Raw genomic sequence first — 25825 nt, forward strand, 5'->3', positions numbered from 1 at the left:
AGAGACAGAAAGCTCAGCTTTACCAGGCACTCAAATTCTTCCAGTGAAACAATGGAATTTCCTTAATTATCCCTCTACAGAAGGAGGAAACACCTGGTGTCCCCAGTTCTGGGGGGAAACATAGAATTTCTGCTTCTGTGCTCACATTTTTAGGTACTTTTTTTCCCTTTCTTAAGCTCACAGGAGGCCCCTGGCACATCCCAAACCTTGTCCCTCTCCAACAGCCTGAGGTGGCAAAGGCAGGCAGGAAATTCCCAGGCTTTCTGCTCTCCCTGGCTGCCGCAGCTCCAAGGAAATCATTAACAGGGCGGAGGGAGGAGCACCGGGAGGTTATCGGCTCTCCCATCCTCATTCCCGCTGGGGAAAACGCTCCTTCAAAGGAATAACGCTGGGCAGGGAAGCCGATCCCTCCCATTGCCAGCGCCTGGAACCGAGGGCAGCCGTGGGAGGAAGGGAAGGGAAGGATACCGGGTTATTACTCACGTCCAGCCCTTTTCCCGACGCGTTTGGCATTTCCCTCTGTCCCACACATTTCTTTTTCCACACCCGTGTCGTGCTCTGCGCCTGATCCCCCCCAGCTGCAAGGGCATCATCCCAAAGCTTGGGAACGGGGAGGGGGAAAAGCAGGAGCAGCAGCAGCAGCAAGGCAGCCCAGACGTGGAATTCCTGCTGGAAACACCAGGAATGCTTTCCTGCCCACAGGCATTCCCAGAGGGGCCTTATCAGGTGGGAAGGTTTATTTTCCAGGCTGGTGTCGGCCAACCCACTCGGCTGATACAAAAGCCAGGCTCAATTAATGTTTGGGGTTTGTTTTTTTTAATCCCAAAATAAATACGCAGCTGGATCTTGGAGCAGGTGAAAATCAGGGAGGAGCTGAGGACCTGGGAATGTGTTTTGTCCCAATTTTCAGAGAATTGCAGGATCGTGGAATGGGTCGGGTTGGAAGGAATTTAAAGCTCACCCAGTTCCACCCCCTGCCATGGGCAGGGACACCTTCCACTGTCCCTGGCTGCTCCAAACCCTGTCCAAGATGGCCTTGGGCACTGCCAGGGATCCAAGGGCATCCTCGGGGAAATCCATTCCAGGGCCTCAGCACCCTCCCAGCCAGGAATTCCTTCCCAATCTCCCATCCAGCCCTGCCCTCTGGCACTGGGAAGCCATTCCCTGGGTCCTGTCCCTCCGTGTCTTGTCCCCAGTCCCTCTCCAGCTCTCCTGGAGCCCCTTTAGGCCCTGCAAGGGGCTCGGAGCTCTCCCTGGAGCCTTCTCCTCTCCAGGTGAGCACCTCCAGCTCTCCCAGCCTGGCTCCAGCTCTGGAGCAGCTCCATGGAATTCTCTGGGATGATGATCCTCAGGGAGAACACCCATCAGAGGCAGAGACAGGGAACAAGCCCCAGTCCAGCCCCCCCAGCACGCCAGGAGGGTCCTGCTGGGCTCCCAAAGGCTTCCCAAGCACAGCAAGCTTGTTTGGAAGCAGGAATTATATCCAGCATCCCGGGATTTCAGCTCGATTTGCTGATGATTTCCTGGGAGTGAGGGATTTAGCTCCTCTTTAAGCCCAGCTAAAGCTTTCCCTAGCTTTAAATCCAGCAAGAAAAATAAAGAAAAAAGCGATTATTTTTAATCAGTTAATACTCGACATCTGCTTGGAAAGGGGAGTATTTGTTTGGATTACATCCATGGATAATGCTCTGCACTATTCCTTCTTTATTTAAGGAAGAGGACGCCGAGGGGTTTTCCATCCTTTTGGATGTGTTACTGTGCTCCAGGAGGGGATAAACCTCCAATGGGTTAAGGATCCAACGTCCTTCCCTTTTCTATGCCCTTTTCCCTGGAATTTTCTGGAGTCCTTTCCAAGCAGCACCTTTACACCCCCCCCCCCCCCCCCCCAAAGCATCAGAGATTGATTTGGGATAAAAACACACAACCAAACCAGGATTTTCCCTTCCCTAAAAACCCAGAACAGAAGGATACAGCAATTTCCCATCCCAATTCCTCCCATGTCAAACGCTTCCCAGGGAATTGCAGGCACTCACTGAAGCCGCCCAAGTATTTATAACTCTCCAGTGATATAAAAGCCACCAAACATATGGAAAACAAGCAGATTTTTCCATGGAAGCCATCCAGGGAGGCTCAGTGGTACCACACAGGCTTCGTTTCAGTTGGACAATTTATGAGCTGGATCAGAAGTGCTTAAAAGGGAATTTCGAGGAGCTCTGATGGTGAGGGCTGAACCTACCAAGGATTCACTGCTGGGAATGGAGAAGGGAAGGATCCCAGGAAACCTCAGAGCCCCTTCCAGTGCCTAAAGGGGCTCCAGGAGAGCTGGAGAGGGACTGGGGACAAGGGATGGAGGGACAGGACACAGGGAATGGCTTCCCAGTGCCAGGGTTAGGTGGGATACTGGAAGGAATTCTTCCCTGTGAGGATGGTGAGGCCCTGGAATGGATTTCCCTGAGGATGCCCCATCCCTGGAAGTGTCCAAGGAGAGATTGGACAGGGCTGGGAGCACCCTGGGATAGTGGAAGGTGTCCCTATGGTGGAGGGTGGGACTGGATAACCTTTAAATTCCTTCCCACCCAAACCATTCCCTGTGTCCATCACTTTATCTCCAGCACTTCAGGAGTGTGGGGAGACAGCACCAGAGAGGCTCCAGCTGCCTCCTTGCAATTTGATTTATTTCTATTGTTAGGAATCAGCGGTTCTTTTGGAATTGCAGCATTCCCAGCCTGCAGAATCTATGGAGAACATGGGCTTTTTAGCAGAGAAATCAGGTTTTGTCTGAGCATCCACAAATCCAAATATTCCTCGCTCTGCAGCACAATCTGGGAGAGGATTTGTAGCAAATCTCATCAGCTACAAACAATTTTCCCCAGTTTTGGCTGGCACACACAGACAGTGCAGACCTGACGTTCCCGGAAAACAGAGGGATCGGGCTGGGTGGGATCTGCCTGAGCTGAACCCAAATCAAACCTCCCCCAGCCCAGAGCAGGGACAGCTGTTCCCTCAGAATTCCCAGTCCCCGAGGATCCCAGTGTGCCCCTGCCTGGAGCAGCTGTGCCCGAGCTCATCCCTGTGCCTTTGCCAGGAGCATCCTGGCACTGCCAGCCGGGACATCCACACCCAGCATGGCCCCGCTGCCATTAGGGGAAACAACTCTGCCTCCAAATCCCATTGTCTGCTCCAAGCTGGGCTGGGTGAGGGATGCTGGCACCAGAAGGATGCACCCATCCACCCCCAAACCCATCTGGAAAAGATTCCCAAAGTTTCAGCTGTATCCATATTGATCCAGAATAGCCCCAAAGCATTAAAAGCGACCCATAAGTGACCCCCTCATCTGATTTCTGATAACAAATTTAGGAGAAGTTTTTATCAGCCCTGCTCCAATCCATGGGCAGCACATCCAGGCTTGTCCTGCAGCTCCCAGGCAGATTTCCCTATCCCTTCTCTCCCATTTATTTGGTTTGTTTTCCTTTTTCCAATATAAATTTGCTATATTTGAAAAGATATTTGAAAAGTATGGAATTGTTCCCAGCCCCACTAAAACAGCAGCAGGGAGAGGAATTAATGGAGTTTTTCCAAGAGGGCAAAAATGGCCCAACAAGGGATTTTCCCTGAGAATGAAGGCCAGGGTGGGACAGCAGGAATTGTGTGGAAACCTTGCTGGATTGGAAGCACAAGCAGAAATTTCATGTTCCCTACTCAACCCTTCAGTTCTTGGTCTGGGGAATATTTCTGGATGGAATACAAAGCTCTTTGAATTGTGGCAAAATCCCTGGAATTGCAGGCTGGCCATGCAGTCAGAGGGAACTGAACTGATTTAAATCCAGGGGACTAATTAATTAATTAATCCTGAGTGTGAGGTGTCCAATGGGCTGCACCTGCATTTATCCAACCACAAAATTCCAGTTATTAATTACAACCAAGCACTGAGCCAGAGGGCAAAATCTGGGAATGGGGATGAGGATGGGATTATCCCACTGCTATCACCCCCAGCCCATCCATCCTTTCCTCTTCCCTTTGTGCTTCCTGGAGGCAGCAGCTGAGAGGCCTCATTTCTTTCTGGCTTTATTTTGTAATTTTAATTGCAAAAGGGGTGGGAAAAGCCCAGCACTGGGGCTTGCAGGCTGAAAAAACAAACACAGCACACTACAAATTCGGTGAGGAATGAAAACTTGTCTTTTTAAACACCAAAAATAGGAATGTCCTGAGCCCAACAGGTGATGGCAGCAGCCTGTAAATGCCTCCTCAAAAAAGGAGTGACTTTGCAGGGACAAATCTTCCTCTGAGTCATGGTCAGGACAGAAATAGAAGGGGATTTTTCCCTCATCTCCAAAGGCTGATGTCCATAACTCCAAGGTTTTGGCAGAAATCCACTCTTTTTGAGGGGCCTCCTTAAAATATGCACCCAAATCCGAGAGGTTCCAGCCCTGCCACTGCTGGGATCAGGGAATTTGGGAAGGATGGAGCAAGCACAGCTTGGTTTGTGTGGCTGGATAAATGAGGTGCAGCCCATTGGACACCCCACACTCGGGATTAATTAATTAATTAATTAATCCCCTGGATTTAAATCAGCTCAGCCTGCAGTTCCAGGGATTTTGCCACAATTCAAAGGGCTTCATGTTCCATCCAGAAATGGCTTTTGGCTCCAGACCAGGAACTGAAGGGTTGCTAAGTGGAGGATGTGGGATTTCTGTACCTGCTCCCACCCCAGTGACATTTCCATATAATCCCTGCTGTCCTGGGCTGAATAAAGCCCTGCTCTTGCTTCAGGTTTATTTTCAATTTCCAGCCTTTAAAAAGTGGATGCAAAGATGAGTTTTTGGAGTTTGCCTCCCAACCCCAGGGTCACTGAAAAAAGGGAAAAAAAAATGAATCCTCTTGTCTGGAGCTGCCGGGGTCACAAAGGTGACTCCTCTTCAATGGGTGTCGCTGCCGACTCCAAAAATAATTCCCTCAGGGATAAGAAATCCCATTTCTGGCCCCCGAGGGAGGCTGCCGGGTTGCAAACTCAGTATTTCAAATAAGACAGGGCAGGCACGGCGAGCAGGAGGCTGGAGAAAGCTAAAAATAACAGGATAAGCAAGGGTGGATCCCAGCTGAGCCTCATTAGTCATGGAGCGAGGGAGCTGCTGGTGGCACAGCAGCACCATATAAGAGCAAGAAAACAACTCTGCTCTCTTCAATCTCCTTTTTTTCCCCTCTCGTGTTCTACCTCAGGCATTCTTTCATTCCTGCTCCGACAGCCTGCAGCTTTTCCTGCTCCTTCAGCGCCTGGTTTTCCTGGAGTCTTTCCACAGGGTGGAGATCCCGGGTGGTTCATTCTAAGGTGTCTGCTGGAACCGGGCCAGTTTTTCCAGACAGACACGCGAGGGGGTTATTGGAGGTTGGATTTGGGATTTTTTTTTTTTTCCATTTACACCACCAGATCGAGCCTTTGAGTTGAGCCGTGGAGTTTCTGGTGGCAGGAATGCCCAGGAAAGGCAGAGCTCGCTCCTGGAGGATGCATTGGGATGAGCACTAAGGATAAGGTGTAAGTTTTATCCTGGGATGAAGTCACAGGACAACAGAGGGATTAGGAAGGAGGAAATTCCTCCCTGTGAGGCCTTGGCACAGGGTGCCCAGAGAAGCTGTGGTTGCCCCTGGACCCCTGGATCCAGGGATGGATGGGGCTTGGAGCAGGGATGGATAGGGGAGGGTGTCCCTGCCCATGGAATGGGATGGGATTTAAGGTCCCTTCCATCCCAAACCATTCCCTGCTTGTATCATATAAACACAAAGGAACACCACAGCCTGACCTGCAGCTTCAAACGTGAAAATTCCTGGGAGTGCTGAAAACACCTGGAAGCATGAGCACCCCAGGAGCATCCCATCACCCCAGGCTGCACTTGCACACGGTAACTCCTTGTTCCCGAGGGCAAAAGGCAGAGAATTCCCGATTGTTCCCATGCCAGAGGCTGTCTGCTGAGCTTCCCTGAGCATTACATTCCTGCAGGGCAGAGATCCTTGCTCCAAGCCCTTTTCCAGCAGAACCAACATTGTGTCCCAGCCCCGTGCACTACTCCAGGATCATTTTCAAGTTCAAATAATGGGAATTAAGCAGTGAAAAAAGGCTTGGAACACTCGTGAAGACAACTGAAAAGTCAAATATAGGGCAAAAAGAGGGACTGCTGCACATAAACCCCTCCCTGGCCCCACTGCAGCCCCTGCAGGTGCTCCATCCCTCTGCGTTTCATGTCATGTTGGACTTCTCCATTTCATTCCAGGGAATTAAATCCCCCATTCGACCCCTCCGTCAAAGAAAAAGCCCCATTCCTGCAAACAAGCCCAGGGATGTTTTTCCACAGCCTCAGGATCTCCTCAGCAATCAGGTGTTGGCACCAGCTCTGGCCATGCCATTAAGCAGAGGCTGTTTCTGGCCTCAGACGACTCCTCCAGAGGAATTAGGGCTCGGATTTCTGGACTCTCCCAAATTGTCAGCACAAAAGGAGCTGAGGAGAAGCTGCCCATGCAAAGAAAAGCCTCGGAGCAGGGGTTGTGTCTCTGCTCACAGCTTCTCTCTCCATCACTTCTACCGGGAGCTGCCAGCCCGGAGCAGAGGGATAATAAATGGAATTTTAACAGGAAACGGGAGCAGCAGCTAGGCAGGAGCCCTGGTTTGGAAACTTCAAAATTGTGGTTGTTTGCTCACAGCCATCGACCATGGAATTGTTTGGGTTAGAAAAGCCCTCTCAGACCATAGAGTCCAACCATTCCCAGCTCTGCCAAGGCCACCGCTGCCCCACGTCCCAAGTGCCACATCCACAGGGCTGTTAAATCTGCCCAAGGATGGGGACTCCTGGGCAGCTGTGCCAGGGCTGGACAATGCTTCCCAGGAAGGAATTTTCCCAATATCCAACTTCTCTGGTGCAACTTGAGGCCGTTCCCTCTCCTCCTGTCCCTGTTCCCTGGCAGCAGAGCCCGACCCCCCCGGCTGCCCCCTCCTGTCAGGGACTTGTGCAGAGCCACAAGGTCCCCCCTGAGCCTCCTTTGCTCCAGGCTCAGCCCCTTTCCAGCTCCCTCAGCCCCTCCTGGGGCTCCAGCCCCTTCCCAACCCCATCCCCTTCCCTGGACACACTCCAGCCCCACTGTTTCTCCATGTTCCCCTGGGATGTAGGACATTGTCTGGTGTGGCTCAGGCTGTGCTGGAGCTGAGGCTGGCTCTGCCTGAAACCACTGGCACAGCTGGATTTCCAGGAGAAAATGGAGAAAGGGAACAGGGGACACCCAATCCCTGAGGCATGGGAGGAAAGGGAGATGGCAGTGGGAAGACTGGGTGCTACAGCAGGGAATTCCAGCTCTAAGGGACAAAATAAACCTCCCTGCTGTGTTGGGGAGCACAGGAGCGCTCTGCTTCTCCAAGGAATTTTCATCTCCATGCCGGAAACAGCAGCAGCATGTCCAAGGCATTGGATACTGCTGGTGGCTTTCCCTGGGGAAAGTTTATTTTCCAGTGAACTGTTATTTCCCCACATGTTTACAGATTTCCCTCCATATCCTATTCCTGTAACCAGCAAAAATTCTCTTCCTAAAGCTGCAGCTGCTGCCTCACTGACACCTCATCCCTGGGATTCTCTTGGGAATCAAGGCATGAAAAGCTTCGAGGTTGGATCCAGGCCTCAACCTACTCCGGTTTGTTTTGGGTTTTGTTTGGTCCAACACAAACCCCAGAGTAATTAAAAGCCATTAACAGGGCCTTAAGTAGAGTGTGGGATCCTCCAGGCAGCGCTGGCTCTAAGCTCCAGCATTCCCAAAGGCCTCCAGCGTTCCCAAAGGCCTCCAGCATTCCCAAAGGCCTCCAGCGTTCCCAAAGGCCTCCAGAACTCCCAAAGGCCTCCAGCATTCCCAAAGGCCTCCAGCGTTCCCCTGCCCGGCTGTGGAAGCCCCTGGAATTGTTTTTGGATGCTGCAGGATCTCTCCTTAGTAGCAGCAATTCCAATTCTGCATCCCAGTCTTTCCAGGAGTATGAAATGTGTGGATAACAAGGAAGGAGGGATTGGAAATGGAGCACCAGAATTATCCTGAAACAGCAGCACAGTTTCCTGGGAATAACACACATTCCTGCTCCATGCCAGAGGGATGGGATGGGGAACAGCACTGCCAAAACTCACCTTGCATCTTATATCAAGCAAAACATATTTATTTATATGGAATATGGCACACAGGGGCAGGTGTAAAATGTGGGAAACCCTCATCCATGTCATTTATGGACAGTCTGGATTGGGATTTCCCGGGAATAGGCATAATTCCTGCAGCCTTTGAGCAGGGAGAAGGGCTGGCTGAGCTCTGAGCACCTATTTTGAGCTGTTTAAATATTATTAATATATCGGAAATATTGGCCAATTTGGTCACTGGAGGATGGATTTAAAGGAATCCCAGGAGAAGAGGGGGTCAAGGCTGTATCCAAGGTTTTCAGGAGCACATCCTGCTTTTCACCTACTCTACCCTTCCCAGCAACAGACACTTGGAAAAGGTCCTGGAGGTGTTTCCCAGCAGGATGTTTCCCTGCTGCTCCCAAGAGCTCCCAGGTCAGCCTAGGGAAGTCACAAGCTGGGATTCCTTTTCCCAGGAAAAGGCTTCTTGGATCTTTGCAAGGCACAGCTGAAAGTTGCCTTTGTGCTTTTAAACTAAGAAATAATAGATGAGAAAGCAGCAGAAGAAAGGAAAGGCCAGCTGCAATGTGCCAGGAAAAATGCAAAGAGCCTCGATATTATGCATTAATGCAAATGCAAAACAGAGGGAATTCCAGATGGAAAAATGATTCCCAGAATTATTTTTTTTCTTAACTACTAAGAACAGTTGATCATCAAACACCTCCCAGGCCAAGGAGCCAGAGAAGAACATGACCCTGGTTCAGAATGCTGCTATTTCCCCAAATCCCTCTTTAATAAATCCAATCTAGGAATTACACGGAATAAAAAGTTTGGATTCAATTTTTAATAACTCACTAAAAGCATTTGGATTCCCCACGGGCCACACGCGCCAGCAGCTTTTGTGTGCATAAAGAATTCAGCGCTTCAGCAGAGTTCTCTTTTCTTTTTGAACGTTGCCTCTACCAGGGAGAGGATTAAATCTCAGCCTGGCACTTCTCTTTCTCTTTCCTTGGAAATCCTATTTCCTCTCGGATTTCCAGAGGAAGCAGCAGGAATAAATGGCCCTGGGTGTGATTTTCTCGTTAAAGGAGATCTATAGATCACGGAGCTGCACTCCCAGATGGGGGCTATAAATAAGATCTCCCACTGCCGTGACGCAAACGACTCCACAGGGAAAGATGAGGTGCCCCAAAATGATCCGAGGGCTTGGAAAAGCTGGAAAACCTCCAGGGACAGAGGGATTATGGAGCACCTCATGTGAAAGGATAATTGGAAGAGGGAAAATCGTTTTCCACTGAATCCATGGGTGCTCTGCTGGAGCAGGATTGATTTCAGAGCGAGAGCTGGAAGAGAGATTTTTAAATCTTCTTAGTTCTGACTAAAGAAAAGCTCACACAAAAGCTGAATTATTTGGGATCGAAGAGCCTAAATACACCAAACTCTGCTTCTCCTCAGCCCCCTCAGCAGTGTCACTGTGCCCAGCATTCCACAGGAATTCCGGGATCACGGTGTCCAGCCTTGGAAAACACCGAACTGAGCAGAGGACGGGATTATTTTAAACAGCTTCACTTTTATAAAGTAAAATTAACACCTACAGTGAGGCACTGGGAAATCCCATTTCCTCCCAGTGGGGATTACAGCCAACTCTGGGGAATTAACACTGGGATTTTATGTATCCTTACAAAAGGTTTTCCCCTCAAAAAAGCCCATTTTTCCCACTAAAACTGAGCTCCCTTGAAGCTCCCTTGGGCTGAGCCACATCCTGAGGAGACGGGGACACAAACTGATGTCACCAGTATTCATCTTCCTGATTTTTTGCTGTTAGGAGTAGGAAAAATGATGCTTTGAGCAACTTCTTCCCAGTTTTTCCCCAAACTTTATAAAATAATCAAGTGCTGCACCTGATTTTCCAACCAGTTAAATCCAAACCACCTTAAATCCAGGCAGAGAGGAAGAAGGAAATAAATCACAATTCCTGCTGCTCTTATCACTGCTAAGGCAATCCTGTTGCTCACAGAAACACACTCTGAAGGGTTTGGGGGCATTTGGAGCATTATTTAGAATATTTAAACAAATCTTTGAATATTTAAGAAATATTTAAATCATTTAGAATATTTAGAACCTCTCAGAGGTCCCTGGAATTTTGGAGTCAGGACAATCCTGGCTTTCCAGTGCTCCTCAGCAGATCTTCAACATGGTTTGGGTTGAAAAACCCCTTTTCCTCTGGTTTTTAAATATCTTCTGCCTGCAATTTCTCCCTCCACGTGCATCTGAATTTTCCACAGCTCCAGGTGTTCCAGACACCCCATCCCACAGGCAGAGCATCCATAGGAAAAATCACAGGTTTTGCACAGCACAGGGCTGTTGTGAGAATTAGACCCCCCCTGCCTTGCATTTATCCCACTTAATAAGCGAGGAATATTTGCCTAAGTACATAATTATTATCCCAGGAAATCAAAATTCCTGCTGCCTGCTGCTATTCCAACCTGAGACACTTTGGTTCAAGTGGGAATTTGAAGGATTAGGGGAGGGGTGCAGGGCTCCAGAATCTCCCTCTTTTAAAAAACAATGTGATGAGATATTCCAAACTTTGCCTGGCATAAAGGCTCGCTCCTCTCCTTGGAAATCTTTTGGATTTCCTACTTGTGATTCCCAAACACCAAAAATACTCATTTATAACAAACTTACTGGTTTTACAGAGCCGGATCATGGATATGATCCCTCAGCGTCACATTAAAGGGAGATTTACTGCTGCCTGCTCCACCATTAGTGCTAGAAAAGTCCAACTTTTCCAGCTTTTCCACATCCCACAGGAAGCATTCACTCACCAGCCGACTGGGATCCATCACCTGGAGGAATTCACATTATAGCAGCACTGGGATAAAGGAGAATCATCCATCCCCACAGAACCCACAGGCTGTTCTCCCTTGTGTTTGGCACTTCCTTCATGGAAAGCAGTGGGAATCAAGTTTTCCCTCAGGATTATGAATCCTTGCAGTTTTGCCTGGCCCGGGTTTGGAAGCAGCAAGGCCACATCCCTCCAATCTATGGAATTACCACCAGTTTGGTAATTCCTACGGATGTTTTCCCAAGGGAATGGCACTGCTCACTGGGGCAGGACCAGGAATCTCCCAGCCAACCTTTGAGCTGGGTGGGAAGCGGCCAAAGTCCAGGGCTCTCCTGCTCCACCAGCAGCAGGGATGGATCATTCCATCCCTGGAACAAAGCCGTGTTTTGACTGGAATTAAAGCTTTTTCCACACTTTTCCATGTCAACACCTCACAACAAATTAGGTGCCCTGGAGAACCTCCCTGATCCTGACTTTCCCTTTTCCAGGTGAGGAGTTCAGTGCTCAGGTGCAGCAGGGACAGGAGGTGCCGGGTGGACAGGGAAGGTCTGCCTGAGCAATGACAGAAATGAAATTTCCTGCAAGCCCCAAGGCGGATTCTGGAAAGCAGAAATTCCCACACTGACAGCTCCTGGCTGGAAAAATTCCTTCCAGGTGTTAATCCCTGGCTGTTCCCTGCTCCCAACACTCCCATCCCAGACAACACCACATCCCTGGGGAGGAGGGATCCTGCACTTTGGGCCGGCTCGATCGAGCAATTATTGCTTAGCTGAAGTGAGAACCAACCCACAGACAACCTCCAAGCCAATATTTGCTCCTGAATGTTTGGGACAGAGCTCCAAGGTGGATCAAGGCTTTACACCAAAGGTCTGGGCTTGATCCCAGCCCACATTCCTGAAAATCCTGCTGCACCAACACTTCCATATGGCTCAAACAAGCACCTGCTGGCTCCACTCCTCTCCTCCCTCTTGCCAAGCTGCTCCATACATTTCTCCTTCCATTCTGGCTGCTCTGATCCATGAAAGTCAGATCCCTGCCCGTGGCCAATTATTAACTTATTTCAAGATTTTAGCCCCTGCTTTGAATAAAGTTTCAAATTTTCCGAGAGACACAGGCAGAAGAAAGAGGTATTCACATGGTCCATGCTAAATTCCATCCTACAGCTTCTGGAATATCCTGGGTTGAAGTCTTTTCATGGAATCATTAAGGTTGGGAAAGCCCTCTAAGACCATCAAATCCAAACATTAATCCACCACCATCGTGTTCACGGTTAAACCACATCCCCAAGTGCCACTTCCACGCTTTTTGAACACTCCCAGGAGGTTTCCAGCTGCTCTCAAACACAGAGCTGAAACTTTTCCAGCCTCCCCAAGGTGAATTCAGGCCTCTGGATGCTCTTTGTTGCCCTTCAGGGTCGTTCCCAAGGTGCTCTGTGGGCAGCCGGACACCGATGGAACAGCTCTGATGGAAGCAGGAGCACCGTGCCCACCTCCAGAGGCTCAGGGCAGCCTGGAGGACCAAAGCAGTCAGAAGGACACAAATTTAACTTCCTGACACACTGGGAATGCAGGAGTCCAAGCACCTGGGCAGATGTGTGATCCCTTGGATTCACCGCCACAGGGACGGGATAGGCGGCATCGATCTGTCTGACAGCACAGGCAGGAACATTCCAGGGATGAAAAGGTAAAACAGAGACTCCAGCACATCCTTCTCTACCTGAAAGGCTCCTGCAGAAGTCCTGGAAGCTGCAGGGATGAGCTTTTAGCAGCACTAAGCCTTGTGGGCAGCAAAATTCCTTCAGCAATTCCCTCCCTCCCTCCCTGCCCAGCCTGTCACAGCCAAGTCTCTGCCCAAGCCACTTCCCCTCCTGCGAGTGTTGCTTTAATTGACTCCAGGATTTGCAGATATTCCTCCCAGCCAATCCATCCCATTGATTGCAATTCCCATCCTCAGAGAGGCGATGGGAGGAATATTAAAGCCATTAAGTCTGATTTGGATTTGATTCGAGCCATTAGAGGCACGGCAAGCGGAGCCTCGCCGCTTCCCCGGCACCTCCATGGCTCCTAAGGGCCATAAATCATCCCATGGCACATTTGGTGCCACTCTGGATGCAACCAGGGGTTGAGGAAAGGAGGAAAAATTAAAAACTGGGAGGGGGTGGCTTCCTGCAGCTGGGGGAGGAGATTGAGCCAAGCATCTCCGTAGGAACCTTCCGAGCACCAGGTGCCTCCAGGAAAGATGTCTCTCCTCTTAGGTGGAGTCCAGAAAACTCAGGAGTCATCTGATACAGCCCACCAGGCTTGGTGGGACCTCGTCCACTGAAAGCAGCTCCAAACCCACCCTTATTTGGGGGAAAGAAGGGAATATTCTCCATTTCTAGACATCCTCTGCCCACCTGGCCCACGGGACCCTCCCAGAGGGCATCACAGAGCTGGGGGCATTCCAGCCACCCCACACAACCTGCCCACGGACATGGAATATCCAGGATGGACACATCCATGGCCATCCCACCCCACTGGGCCTGGGGTTCTCTCAGTGCCAAGCAGAAGCTGCCAAATCCTTCCCAAATTTCCTGGTAGGAGTTTCTCAGGCACCTTCACCCTGAGGGAGCAGCCCTGGCCCTCACTTCCCGTCTGTGCCATGTAATCCCACCTGGAAGCTGAACAACAGCCCTTCCCGTGGCATTAATATTCTCTTTTCCAGCCTTCCCAGGAACTCGGGGCACATCTCTGCACCTATGGATGGGACCAAAGGTCCCTCATCACTTACACTTTTTATTTAGTCCAGCTGCAGCATTCCCTCCTTGCATTCCAGCCCAGACCTTCCTGGCTGGGAAAACCTCCTAAAACCATGATAGAGCTTCCTTAGGAGTGGGAATTTCCTTCTCCTGTGACTCCAGCACGATCCATGTCCCTCAGCAAGGCCTCAGCACAGTCAGTGTGGGCTTGCAAGGGCATGGGATCAGCAGAAATTCCTGAATCCAGGTCGGGATGCTCAGCCAGGGCCAGGGAAGAGGGATGGAGCAGGGAGGGATCTGATGGAAAGGAGCACAGCCCCAGGGAGCCGCAAAGCTGAGCCCAGACCGACCCCTGATGGGTCACTCCTGTCCCCGTGGTGACCCCTGCCCCACCTTGCCTTGGGGCAAGGTAAACCCCAATAGAACACAGGTCCTGCCAGCAGAAAGTACTCGATTTTAATCATCCTCATCAATCATCTGCATAAAACCATCTCAATGGAACACCTCTCTGGATTCCCGGGAACAGCAACCAGCCTAGAAAACACCTCCACTCCAAGCTGCTTTCACATCCCACCCTGATTCCCTGCCCCAGCCAAGGCCTATCCTACTGGAAATTCCCTTTTCCTGAGATATCCTGCTAGCAGTTGGAGCAATCCAGTCCATCTTCCCTGTATTTGCTTCCTGGCTGCCTTCTCTCCATGATTCCCATGTTTACAAACACTTGGGCTCCCAGCAGGGCAAGGCAGGGCTTTGTTATAAACACTGAACCGCGGGGGAATGTCAAGGGCAGGGAAAACAAAAATCAAAAGAGGGATTTTCACTTCATTCTGGTTCAGCCTTGAAGGCTTTGGGTCCACGCAGCTCGTGGGACATGCTGGGTGCCGCAGACACCGTCAGGGAGGGACAGGAGGTGACATGGGGACATCAAACCCTGCTTCCCAGCCAGCCAGGAGGGGAAATGTCCCTGCCCAGCAGGGGCTGGGCTGCTGCCAGCAGCCCTTTTCCTTTGATCCAGGTGGGAAGTGGAAGGAGCAGAGCTGGAACACCTCCTCCTCCTCCCTGGGAGCCAAGGGAAGGGGAATCCTGGAGCAAAGGTGCCTCCAGGACAGCTGGGGAGTTGAGGAAAGTCTCTCCAGGGCCACAAACACTGGAAAAGTCACATCTGCAGAGGAGAAAACTCCAGCTGTGGGAAGCAAAGAGACCTGGAGCTCAGCCCCAGCCACGGGAGATGCTCTCCATGTCCTGGCTCATCCATGCCCACACTGGAGCATCCATACAGGCTCATTCCAGCCCGGGATCTGCACAGCACGAGACTCTCCACAGGACTAGTCAGGGCATGAGGCAGCCCGAATTCCTCTGTGCTTGTAGGAGGGAATGGGAGCATGGAGGAGGAAAATCCTGACAGGGGTAGAATTCCTTCGGTGACAGCTCACCTGGTTAAGCTCATGCCTGGAGGCAAAGAGTTTCCAGCAGTGCCAGCAGAGTTGAGCAGATAATGCTGGGGAAATCAGCTCCCAAACCACAAAAATGAGGTGTGTGGGGGGGTTTGGTGGTTTTTTTTTTTTCCCTTTTTCCAGGCTGAGTTCCTGCACAAATGACTGTAATTAAAGCTGTTACCTGTCAGTTCCTCAAGGCACTGAGGCTCCAGCGTTCAGGCTTTGGAAAAAAGCATCCCTGCATGGCAGCAGTCCCACTCATTCCTCAGCTTACTCATCCTGCCCAGCACCCACCCAGATTTGTCACCAATTAGTTGTAATTCAAGGATTCAGGGGGAAATCCCCACCTCCCTGAGCGAGGTGACTTCACAGGAAGTTAGGGCATGGAATGCCTTTTAAATACCAAAAAAAAATCATGGAAAAAAAATCCTGTGTGCCAGAGGCAAGGCCACGGGGTAGGGCTGGTGAGGCACACAGCATTTATCAGCCTTCCAAAGGCTCCTGCAGAGCTTCCAGGAGAGATTTGGTGGATTCCTTTGGAATTCATACATTATGGAAGAGCCTCAGCCCTGCCGTGTCACCGGCGTGTCTGCAGTGCTTGTTCCTCTCACATCACTGCGGCTCAGAAGTTCTGTGCAATTCCCAAACCACCCGAAATAATGGGATCACGCCACAGTTTCCAGGGGTTTCTGTAAAACAGCGCTGGGGGGTTCATTCTGGCTGACACCGGCTCCTTGGGAGAGATTCTTTCCCTCAGGAAAGGGCAGCACAGCGCCAGCCTGGCACCGCTCCCAGCCTGGGAAAAGCTGATATTCCTTGGCCTCGCTAAAGGGACCCGGCTCTGACACAGCCTGGTGGTGGCACCTCGCTCCTGCTGGGAACAGGCACCAGCCCCTGCCACATCCCTGGAGCAGCAGGGAACCAGACCCACTAGTGCCCGAGGATGCTCCGGGAAAGTTGAGAATCAAGGAATGGTTTGGGGTAGAAGGGACATTAAAGCTCATCTCATTCCCTGCCACGGGCAGGGACACCTTCCACTGTCCCAGGTTGCTCCCAGCCCCGTCCAACCTGGCCTTGGGCACTGCCAGGGATCCAGGGGCAGCCACAGCTGCTCTGGGCACCCTGTGCCAGGGCCTGCCCACCCTCACAGGGAAGGATTCATTCCCGATATCCAATCTACGTCTACCATCCTGCAGCTTAAAGCCATTCCCTGTGTCCTGTCCCTCCATGCCTTGTCCCCAGTCCCTTTGCAGCTCTCCTGGAGCCCCTTTAGGCCCTGGAGGGACTCTGAGCTTCTCCCCGGATCCTTCCCTTCTCCAGGTGAACACCCCCAGCTCTCCCAGAGCAGAGGGGCTCCAGCCCTCGGAGCATCTCCGTGGCCTCCTCTGGCCTCTCTCCAGCACCTCCACATCCCCCTGCTGGAGCCGCCAGCCCTGGCAGCATCCCTCCAGGTGGGATCCCAGCAGCCCAAACCCAATCCCCCGCTCCACCCTCCATCCGCGCCCCCCCCCCCCAGCCGCCCCCCGCCTTCCCCACTCACCGAGGCGGGGCTGGCCCGCGGGTTGCGCTCCTGCTCCCGGCACTGCAGCCCGGCCAGGTGCCGCTCCAGGGCTGCCCAGTCCATGGCCGGGGGCTGCGGGTCCCGGGGGGGCCGCGCCCCTGCGCTCCGCCGCCCGCCCGGGCCCGCGGCCGCTCCGCGCCGCCGCTGCGCGGGGTCCGTGCGGGGCGGGGGCCGCGGGCGGGGGCAGCGCCGGGCAACGGCCGCGGGGCCGCTCCGGCCATGGGCGGCGGGGCAGCGCGGCGGGGACGGCGGGGAGCCCCCGTCCTCCTCCTCCTCCTCCTCTTCCTCCTCCTCCTCCGAGTCCTCCAGCGCCGCCAGGTCCAGGCTGCTGGGGGACGGCGAGGACTTGCCCTCCGAGCACGGCGTGGCTTTGCTGGAGTTGGATTCCGAGCTGGAGCGGCTGCTGCCGGCGTCGCTGCCTAAATCCATGCCATCCTCCCGGGAATCCTGCCGGAGAGAAGCGGAGGGCAGCCGTGTCAGAGATGCCCGGAGCGCTGCTGCCCGCCGGGCACGGGAAACGCCGGCCCGGGGCCGCCCCCGCGCTCCGGAGCTGCCGCCGGCGCGGGGCGGCCCCGGGCGGAGCGGGCGGGGGCGGAGCGGGGCCGGGCTCCGGCTCCGCCGCTCGGGAGCTGCGGGAAACGCCGGCTGGCTGCGAGAAACCACCGCTCCGACGGGCACAAAATCCCATATTCTTGGTATTTTTTAAAAATTATTCTTGGTTTTTTTTTTTTTATTTAATTATAACTATGCTATTAGCTGATGTTGTTGCTGTAGCTATTGTAACTGGGGGTTTTTGTTATATAAAAAATGGTTATTCTTTATTTCCATAGTTGTTGGGTCGGGACAATCCCAAGTGATCCCAAGCATAAATGCAGGCTGCTTAGAGAATGGATCCAAAGCAGCCCCGAGGAAAAGGATTTGGGGGTGTTGGTGAAAGAGAAGCTCAGCCTGACCTGGTCACAAGCACTGACAGCCCCAAAATCCCCGTGTGCTGGGCTGATCCCACAGTGTGGGCAGCAGGAGAGGGGGGATTCTGCCCCTTTGACCCGCTCAGAGCTGGCTCCAGCCCTGGGATCCAACACCAAGAGGGCGGGGAGCTGCTGGAGAGAGGCCAGAGGAGGCCCCGGAGCTGCTCCGAGGGCCAGAGCCCCTCTGGAGCCAGGCTGGGGGAGCTGGGGGTGCTCAGCTGGAGAGAAGGCTCCAGGGAGAGCTCAGAGCCTCTTGCAGGGCCTAAAGGGGCTCCAGAAGAACTGGAGAGGGACTGGGGACAAGGGATGGAGGGACAGGACACAGGGAATGGCTTCCCAGTGCCAGAGGGCAGGGATGGATGGGATATTGGGAAGGAATTCCTGGCTGGGAGGGTGGTGAGGGGTTGGGGTGGAATTCCCAGAGCAGCTGTGGCTGCCCCTGGAATGTCCCAGGCGAGGTTGGATGGGGCTTGGAGCAGCCTGGGACAGTGGAAGGTGTCCCTGCCCATGGCAGGGGTAGCACTGGATGGGATTTAAAGTCCCTTCCAACCCAAACCATTCCATGATTTTATGACTGGGTTTGACAAGGGGGTGGCATCGTCTCTGCGTGGGGCTGTGGGTGTCTGCAGGGAGTCACAGCGAGTGACATCCTCCCTCCCACGCCCCCAGGGACCACAGGGCACCCGCCACAAATCCCCACTTCCACCCTCTCCCTTTCTTTCCTTCTTTAAAAGTAATTTAAAGTAACTCGTTAAGAGTCGCCTATAAATACCTCTGCTAAAAAAAACCAATCTAGTTTCGGTATTCTGGGTCACTGGAGCCAAGTTTAACACGCAAATGTTCCCATTCCCAAATCCACAGCAAGGAGACCTTTTAAGGTGGTGTGGCTGAAATGGGGAGCATCAATCACAGGGATCAGGAGCTTCCACATAGGCTTTGGGAGATGTGGCAGCTGCCCTCTGATCCTTGCAATCCCAACCCTCTGGATACGGAGGGGGAAAGTTCAGGGGGAGAACCAGCAACTCTTAATTAGAATGAAGTTGAAGCACTGAATTGGGTTAGGAGCTGATCTTGTGGCAGGATTTTGTGTGAGGAACATCCCTGGGGCTGCCCAGCGAGAATCAAAACATCTGTGTGTCATCAGCTCTGTTTCCAGCACAAATCCGAAACGTAATTCCAGCCTGTCCCAGCCACTGGGAGAGAATTAACCCTGCCCCAAAAGCAGCACGGGGGGGTTAAAAATGTCCTGTTGTTGTGTAGGGTGGGGAGGCAATGCCCAGGGCCAAGGTGGGCACGGCACAGACACCCAGGGAGTGGGCACAGCTCGGGGGGAATCGCCCCTTCGTGGCTGCCCACAGCCCAGCCTGGCTTTGCCTGCAATTCCAGAGGGATGAGGGGGAGAAGGGAAACACCTGCAGCCAGGTAACTTCTGGGGCTTCTGAACCCATCTGTGCAGCTCATCCCGAGGAGACCTGGCCGGGGAGAGGGGAGGAGGCGGCTCCGGTGCCCCGTCTGACCCCACATCCCCCTCCTGGGCAGGGAGGGGCATCCTGGCAGTCCTGGGAACCCAGTGCCAAAACCCACCACCATCAGATGGGAAAAACATCAGGAACGGGGCATGGACTGGGACTGAAAGGTTTTAGTATCCTGGAGAATCCCCTCTTCTCCCTGTGGGGTGGGAATCACAGAGTCATGGAAAGGTTTGGGCTGGAAGGGATCCCAAAGGTCACCCAGTGTCACCCCTGCCCTGGGCAGGGACACCTTCCACTGTCCCGGGGTGCTCTCAGCCCTGTCCAGCCTGGCCTTGGGCATTCCAGGGATCCAATTCCCAGCTGCTCTGGGAATTCCTTCCCAACATCCCTCTGGCAGTGGGAAGGCGTTCCCCCTTGCTCCAGCCCTACATGCCCTGGTTAAAAAACCCTCTCCAGCTTTTCTGTAGGAGACTGACCCCCAGGCACGGCTCCAGAGGGATAAAGGGGTTGGGATCCACAGGGAATATCACACAGCTTATTTGGGATTAACCTTTCCCCTGAGGTGTCTCCTCCAGGTGCTCAGCCCAGATTATCCCAATTTACCCTCCTGACCCCCAGGAGCAGCTGCATCCCTCCCTCTTCCCAGCTGATCCCTGCTTCTCTCCCAGGCTGCCTGGTGGTTGAAACTATAAAATCAGGAACTGCAAAGTGCAGTTTTAAAAATAATCCCAGCAAATGGCAGGAAGGAGCAAAATCCTGGAGATGAATTCCATCGGGAAAAGGTTTCACCGCGAGGTTAGGAGGGGGTGGCATCGGACGCACTGTGTGGGGTGTCATTCTTTATTTGGGGCTGGTTTGATGTCACCACCAGCCCCAGAAGGGATTTCCTGCTGAGCAAAAGAGGAGCTGCCTCGCTGCTCCCAGTCTGGGAGCCACAGGCTGTGGGAAGTTGGATTTACAGGATCTTTATCAGGGAATTTTCTTCCCTTCAACGCCATGAGTGCACTGATAACATTTTGTGGAATGCAAGAGCGCTTCCCTCTCCCTGAATTTCCCAGTGTGGGCACCTGGAATGGCATGGAATGAGTGGCAGGCACTTCCCGTTCCAGATTTTCCAGTTTTAGTGGGATAAAGCTGTTTCAGCCTTCATTCAATTAATGCTTTACGGTGCCAACCCCTGAGAATCCCTCCCTGCTGCCCTGTCCCCAAACAAAGTTGTTTTCCCGTGAGGTTTAACACATCATGCACGGGATTTTTCCAAGTTTCCCTATTTTTTTCCCCCACTGCAGACAGATCCAATCCTTTTTGACCTCGTAGTAAACCCTCCCCACTTCTAATTATACCTGGGGAACAGATTTCTGCTCGACCCTGCACAGGAAGGATTTGCTATTCCAAACACAAATTTCATTTATCTGTTTCACAAGCCCACATCAAACAGGTCCCTTCTCCAACGCCACAGAAAACTCGGGATTTGTAGGAATTTTCAAGGGCGAGAACACAAACCCTGGCAGATGAAAGAATCTGCTTCGACAGCTCTTTCATTCAGTGCAAAGGAGGTTCTGTACAGACCTTGTGGGGTGGATTCTGAGGCAGGAATCCACCACAAACATCAGGTTCTTACTCTTTTCCCGGTGCTGATTTAAAGGCAGTTTGCTGATCATCATGAGCCACTAAATTGATTTGATTTTTCTATTTTGGCACTGCTGTAACCCCATTCTAAAATGGGTTTTGCGCGCTGCCTCCTGCTAGATTGAAGGAGTTTTTGGGTCAGAGAAGGAAGGAAAGCAGGGAAGCCACAACCTCCCTTAGAACCCCATAAATCCCTAAACACGGGAACATTTCTGCCAGCTGGGTCTTTGTCCCACCACCCTCATGTCCAACCAGAGCTCTCAAATTGTGTTTTTACCTTAAAAACGGCACTTTGGGGTTTTTTTCTTGAACTGGTTCCCACCCAGAGCTGAGCATTGTCCCTACCCCAGTGGGATTTGCCAGGGAAATGATGCTGGGATAAAGATATCCCTGGGATAAAGCAGGAAAGGGAAGTTTCCTCTGAACACAACAAATTCCTATCTCCTGACAGGAAAAGGACTGCACTGAGATCAGGGCACATTTCCTTTTCCTGCTGCAACCCCTCTGAGAATATTCCTGGGTCTTTTCATCCCATGGGCAGGAAAAAAGCTGTAAGAGTTCACCTGGAATCTGCACCAGACCCCAACACCCAAAAATTACCTCAGACCTCCAAAAATCAGATTCCCTCTACACCAGATTCCCTCTCTACCAGACTCTCTCCACATCCCCTGGGCATTTTTATTCAGGAATTGGGGTTTTTTTTCCCCCCATTTCTCTTCTTCTGTAAAGGTTTTCTGCCACACATCCCATGGAGGGATGTGGATCCTTCATCCCAAATAATCCATCCCCAGCCTTGCAGGGGGCACAAGCCGAGTGCAAGAGCTGTGGTTTCTTCTTGCGCAGCCTCCAGAGCCAGAAGATTCCCTGGATTCTCTCAGATCTCTGAAATATTCCCCATCCCAGGACCCAGCATCCTGTGGATCAGCCCTGGGAATGAGGAAGAGGAGGAGGGGGAAGAGCCCACGGCTGTCTCCATCCCTTGGCAGCACCATCCCATTCCCACTCCCAGTTCTCCCCACAGCTCAGAGCGGGCACCCCACCTTTTCCAAGGGAAAAATAAATGGCTTCTTCTGGCTGTGGGGACAAGCCTGGGTCTGTCCTGCAGGTGCCATGGTGACAGACACATTCCAGGATCAGGAAAGCAAACAGGGACTCGGGAATTTGCATTTTAAGGGAAATTATATTTGGAACAACACAGGCTTGACATCTGTCACTGTTTGCCTCCCCTCATCCAGCCCAGTTCCTGCTGGGAATGCTGCTCCCACTTTCCAGGCTCTCCTGGAGGGATTTAACACATTCCTGCTGCCTTCCCAGGCCAGGCCAGCCTCCCACACCTTGCAGCCCGTGGGAGAAGCTGGACAAGCCCTGAGGTCCCACCAGCAGCTCCCAGGGATGAGTGCAGGAGGATGGATCCGTGACCTGTGGAGCAGAGCATTCCCTGCAGCTGCTGTTTTCCCTGTTTTCCCAGCTGATGCCAAGCCCCAGATTCACTGAGCTGGCAGATTGGTGCCTCTCAAATGATTTCTGCAGGGGAGGGAAAAAAGGTCCCATTTCAGCTGGAATGGTGCTGGGAATAGGAATGTGTCACGCACACAGGAGTGACAACTGTGATAAATATAAATATTGGGAATAAATCCCTCCCTGGGAATGTGGGGAGGCCCTGGCACAGGGTGCCCAGAGCAGCTGGGGCTGCCCCTGGATCCCTGGCAGTGTCCAAGGCCAGGCTGGACACTGGGGCTTGGAGCAGCCTGGGACAGTGGGAGGTGTCCCTGACATGGCAGGGGTGGAATGGGATGAGCTTTAAGGTCCTTCCAATCCAAACCATTCTGGGATTCTGGGATTTGATGATTCTGGGATAAGTATTCTGGCAGAGTGGAATATTCTACAGTTTATTCATTCAGAAAAGTTGTCTCCTCTTTAAAAATCCCAATAACATCCTGCAGTCCCTGCACACTCTGATTACCCCAATCCCTGCCTTTGGGATTAGGAGCACTGGGATGCTGCATTGCTTCAGGTTTCCCAGCCGTGCATCCCTGAGACTCCAGCAACAAACCAAACCACCCCCAAAATGCACAAAAAAAGGCCATTTCCCTTAAAAATAGACACGGTGGGGGCTCACCTGCAGCTCTGTGGGGTGCAGGGACAGGATCCATCCAGCTGCATCCCCCTCTGGAATGCTGCATCCTCCCTCGGGGAGCTGGAGGGCCCAGGGCTGCCATGGCACAGCATTCCTGGCCGAGGGCAAAACCCCTGTGGGCATTGTTCTTGTACCGTTTGGATTTGCAGCTTTAACTCTTTAAATTTAGCCAATTAAATTTAGCAAATTAATCCTTTGCTTAATTTAGAGGGGGGAGGAAGGGGAGGGAAATCCCAGCAGGACTCTGAGCGATGGCACTGCCACCAAAGCTCCTCTGGTGGCACAGGAGGGCACAGGTGCAGCAGGGGGACAAGGGCAGCATCCCAAAATTAATCCCTCTTAGGCCACGCACAGCATTTTGGGCTCTGGCAGCTCCCAGTTCTCCAGACTGGGATTTGATGTTTGCTGGGATGGTTCCACTTCTGCCAGGGCTTCCCTCACTCCCAGAAGTCGCCCCATGTCCTAAAGCACCCAGAAAAGTCCCCGTTGTCTCCCTTCCTTTGTAAAACCTGGCTGATGAAAGAGCTGCTCCTGCCCAGACTGGTTTTCCTCTAAATTATTTGCTCCGGGATGAATCACAGAACCATGGAATTATTTGGGTTGGAAGGGACATTAAAGTTCATCCAGTTCCAATCCCCAGGGCAGGGACACCTTCCCCCACCCCACGTTGCTCCCAGCCCCTTCCAACCCAGCCTGGAACCATTCCAGGGATGGAGCTGCTTTCCCTGTGCCTGTCCCAGTCTGGAAGCACAGGAAGGGTAGTAAAATCCTTGGAATAAACAAAAGGAGTCTCTTTTATCTGTCCAGCAGCCTCTGGAATTCCGTGTAATCATCAAGGCCAGGGGGGAAAAAAAATGTCCTTTAATAAAGTGCTTAGGAAGGCACGTGGGTAAGGAATGCGAGCAGGGAAATAGCTGGAATATTTCAAATGCAGGAATCCACAGAGCCCGGCCGAATCTTGCTATTTATGTTGCTTCCTCTCAGTGCATCAACTCCCGAATTCCAGCGTGTGCAGAGAAGCTTTCGCAGCGTTTCTCCCCCCAAATTCCTCCTGATCCTTCGGGCAGAGAGGAACCAGCCCCTCAAGGAAGCTTCAGGTTAATTAAGGAGTGTGTTAATCACCTCGGGGGCCTCTGGTTATCTCTGGGAGGGGCTGAAGTCCAACAGAAGCGGGGAGGAGTGTGCTCAACTCCAGCGGAATCCAGGAAGATTCATCCACCTGCCCGAGCTGCAGCCGGGAATGTTTGGAGCGAAAATCAACCCTCAGCGATTTCTCCCAAGTTTTTGTTGCCTCCTGGATGATCCAGCTCACTGCCTGATTTAGGGCTGAGCATTGTAAACTTCCTGCAGGTATCTTACAGCCCATCATTTCTTGTCCGAATCAGTTAAAGGAGAGGCACAGAAAACGGTTTGGAAAAATGAAGTTTGGATATTCCTCCCGCAATCCGCAATCTCACGTTCCCCAAGATTCCCCTCCCTGGCAGCACCGCCTGAGCTCGGCTCAGGGGTTGAGTCAGGTTACAGATGATTAATCCCAGCCTAAAGCAGCCAAAGCCGGGCACACGGAGCGAACCGGGAGAGGGGAAGGTACAATTCCGGCTGGAAAAGAAATTCCTGCAGGCGCCCTTCAAAGGGTGGGATCCAATCCCAGCAATCTGCTCCGTTACCGGTGCATTCTGAGCCGACAGCTGTTGCTGGTTCCCGGTTCCCGTCAAGGACAATTCTCATTGCTGTTTCTGGACCTTCGGGTCCCGTTCCCCCCGGGGTGCGGTTCAGCTCTGCACGAGGCTTTGCTTTTCCCGCACGATTTATGGGATCCTCAATCCAGCCCTTCCCAGGAGCCGCCTGACCGGCACGGCTCAATAATCAGGCTCAGAGCAAAGTGCTCTGCGTTTAACTTTTGTTTTTCACTCTAAACCTCAGGGCCAGGCCCAAACTCCCTGCGCTGCCTTCTCCTCCCCAGCTTTTCCTCTCATTCCTCTGCCAGAGGCGGAGCTGCGTGTGTGGGGTGGGCCCTGGGATGCCCACAGCGTTCCCTGGATGTGTGTGGGGCGGGATTCCTTGGCTCCTCTCAGGCTTTGGGCCGTGAAAAGGTTGGATTCCATGGGCTGGGAGGGCTTTTCCAACCCTGCTGATTCTGGGATTCCAGGAGCTGCTTTTGGGAAGGTGTCTCTGAGACCCCTGGCCCATTTCTGGTGGCCTCCTCAAGCATCTCCCCTCAGTTATCCCCCAAATCTGGCTTGCGGTGTTGCGCCCACGGAACAGCCCCAAAGTCATGGAATTCCAGGATCACTGAGGTTGGAAAAGATCTCCAAGATCATCGAGTCCAGCCTGTGACCCACCCCCACCTTGTCACCAGCCCAGGGCACTGAGTGCCACCTCCAGGGATGGGCGCTCCAAACCTCCCTGGGCAGCCCCTGCCAAGGCCTGAGCACCCTTTCCAGGAAGGAATTTTTCCAATATCCAACCTAAACTTTCTCTGCTGCAACTTGAGGCCGTTCCCTCTCTCCTGTCCCTGTTCCCTGGGAGCAGAGCCCGACCCCCCCGGCTGCCCCCTCCTGTCAGGGACTTGTGCAGAGCCACAAGGTCCCCCCTGAGCCTCCTTTGCTCCAGCCTGAGCCCCTTTCCCAGCTGCTCCTCCCAGGATTTGCTCCCTGAGAAGCCGGAGGAGCAGCACAGGAGCCCCAGGAGCAGCAGAGGGTGCAGCAGCTGCACGGGCACAGATCCCTCTCAGGCACCCCTAATCACTCTCCAAAATGAACGAGTGTGGAAGAGCCACAGGGAGGGGGGAATTGCTGTGGGAAAGCTTCCCTCCCCCATCCCTTGGGATGCAGACTGCACACAGGGAAAGGGCAGGAAAGCCATCCCTGTTATCCCCCAAACACCTCTGCATTATCCAAAGGCTCTT

General features: G+C 52.7%; 1 protein-coding gene across 3 annotated transcripts in view; it reads right to left on the reverse strand.

Moving 5' to 3' along the window:
- The window catches only part of SCHIP1 (schwannomin interacting protein 1), a 65581-nt gene that overhangs the window by 19566 nt on the left and 20190 nt on the right, over nucleotides 1–25825 (reverse strand). For all 3 annotated transcript variants that reach the window (XR_011152693.1, XM_069024289.1, XM_069024288.1), the window contains exon 2: nucleotides 16691–17158. Coding sequence is in view for 2 of the 3 variants with exons in the window: in XM_069024288.1 (XP_068880389.1) it covers nucleotides 16691–17158 (468 nt within the window). In the remaining variant the exon portion in view is untranslated. The remainder of the gene's footprint in view (nucleotides 1–16690; nucleotides 17159–25825) is intronic.

This window comes from Aphelocoma coerulescens, chromosome 9 (assembly GCF_041296385.1).
Source record: "Aphelocoma coerulescens isolate FSJ_1873_10779 chromosome 9, UR_Acoe_1.0, whole genome shotgun sequence".
NCBI classification, from domain to species: domain Eukaryota; kingdom Metazoa; phylum Chordata; class Aves; order Passeriformes; family Corvidae; genus Aphelocoma; species Aphelocoma coerulescens.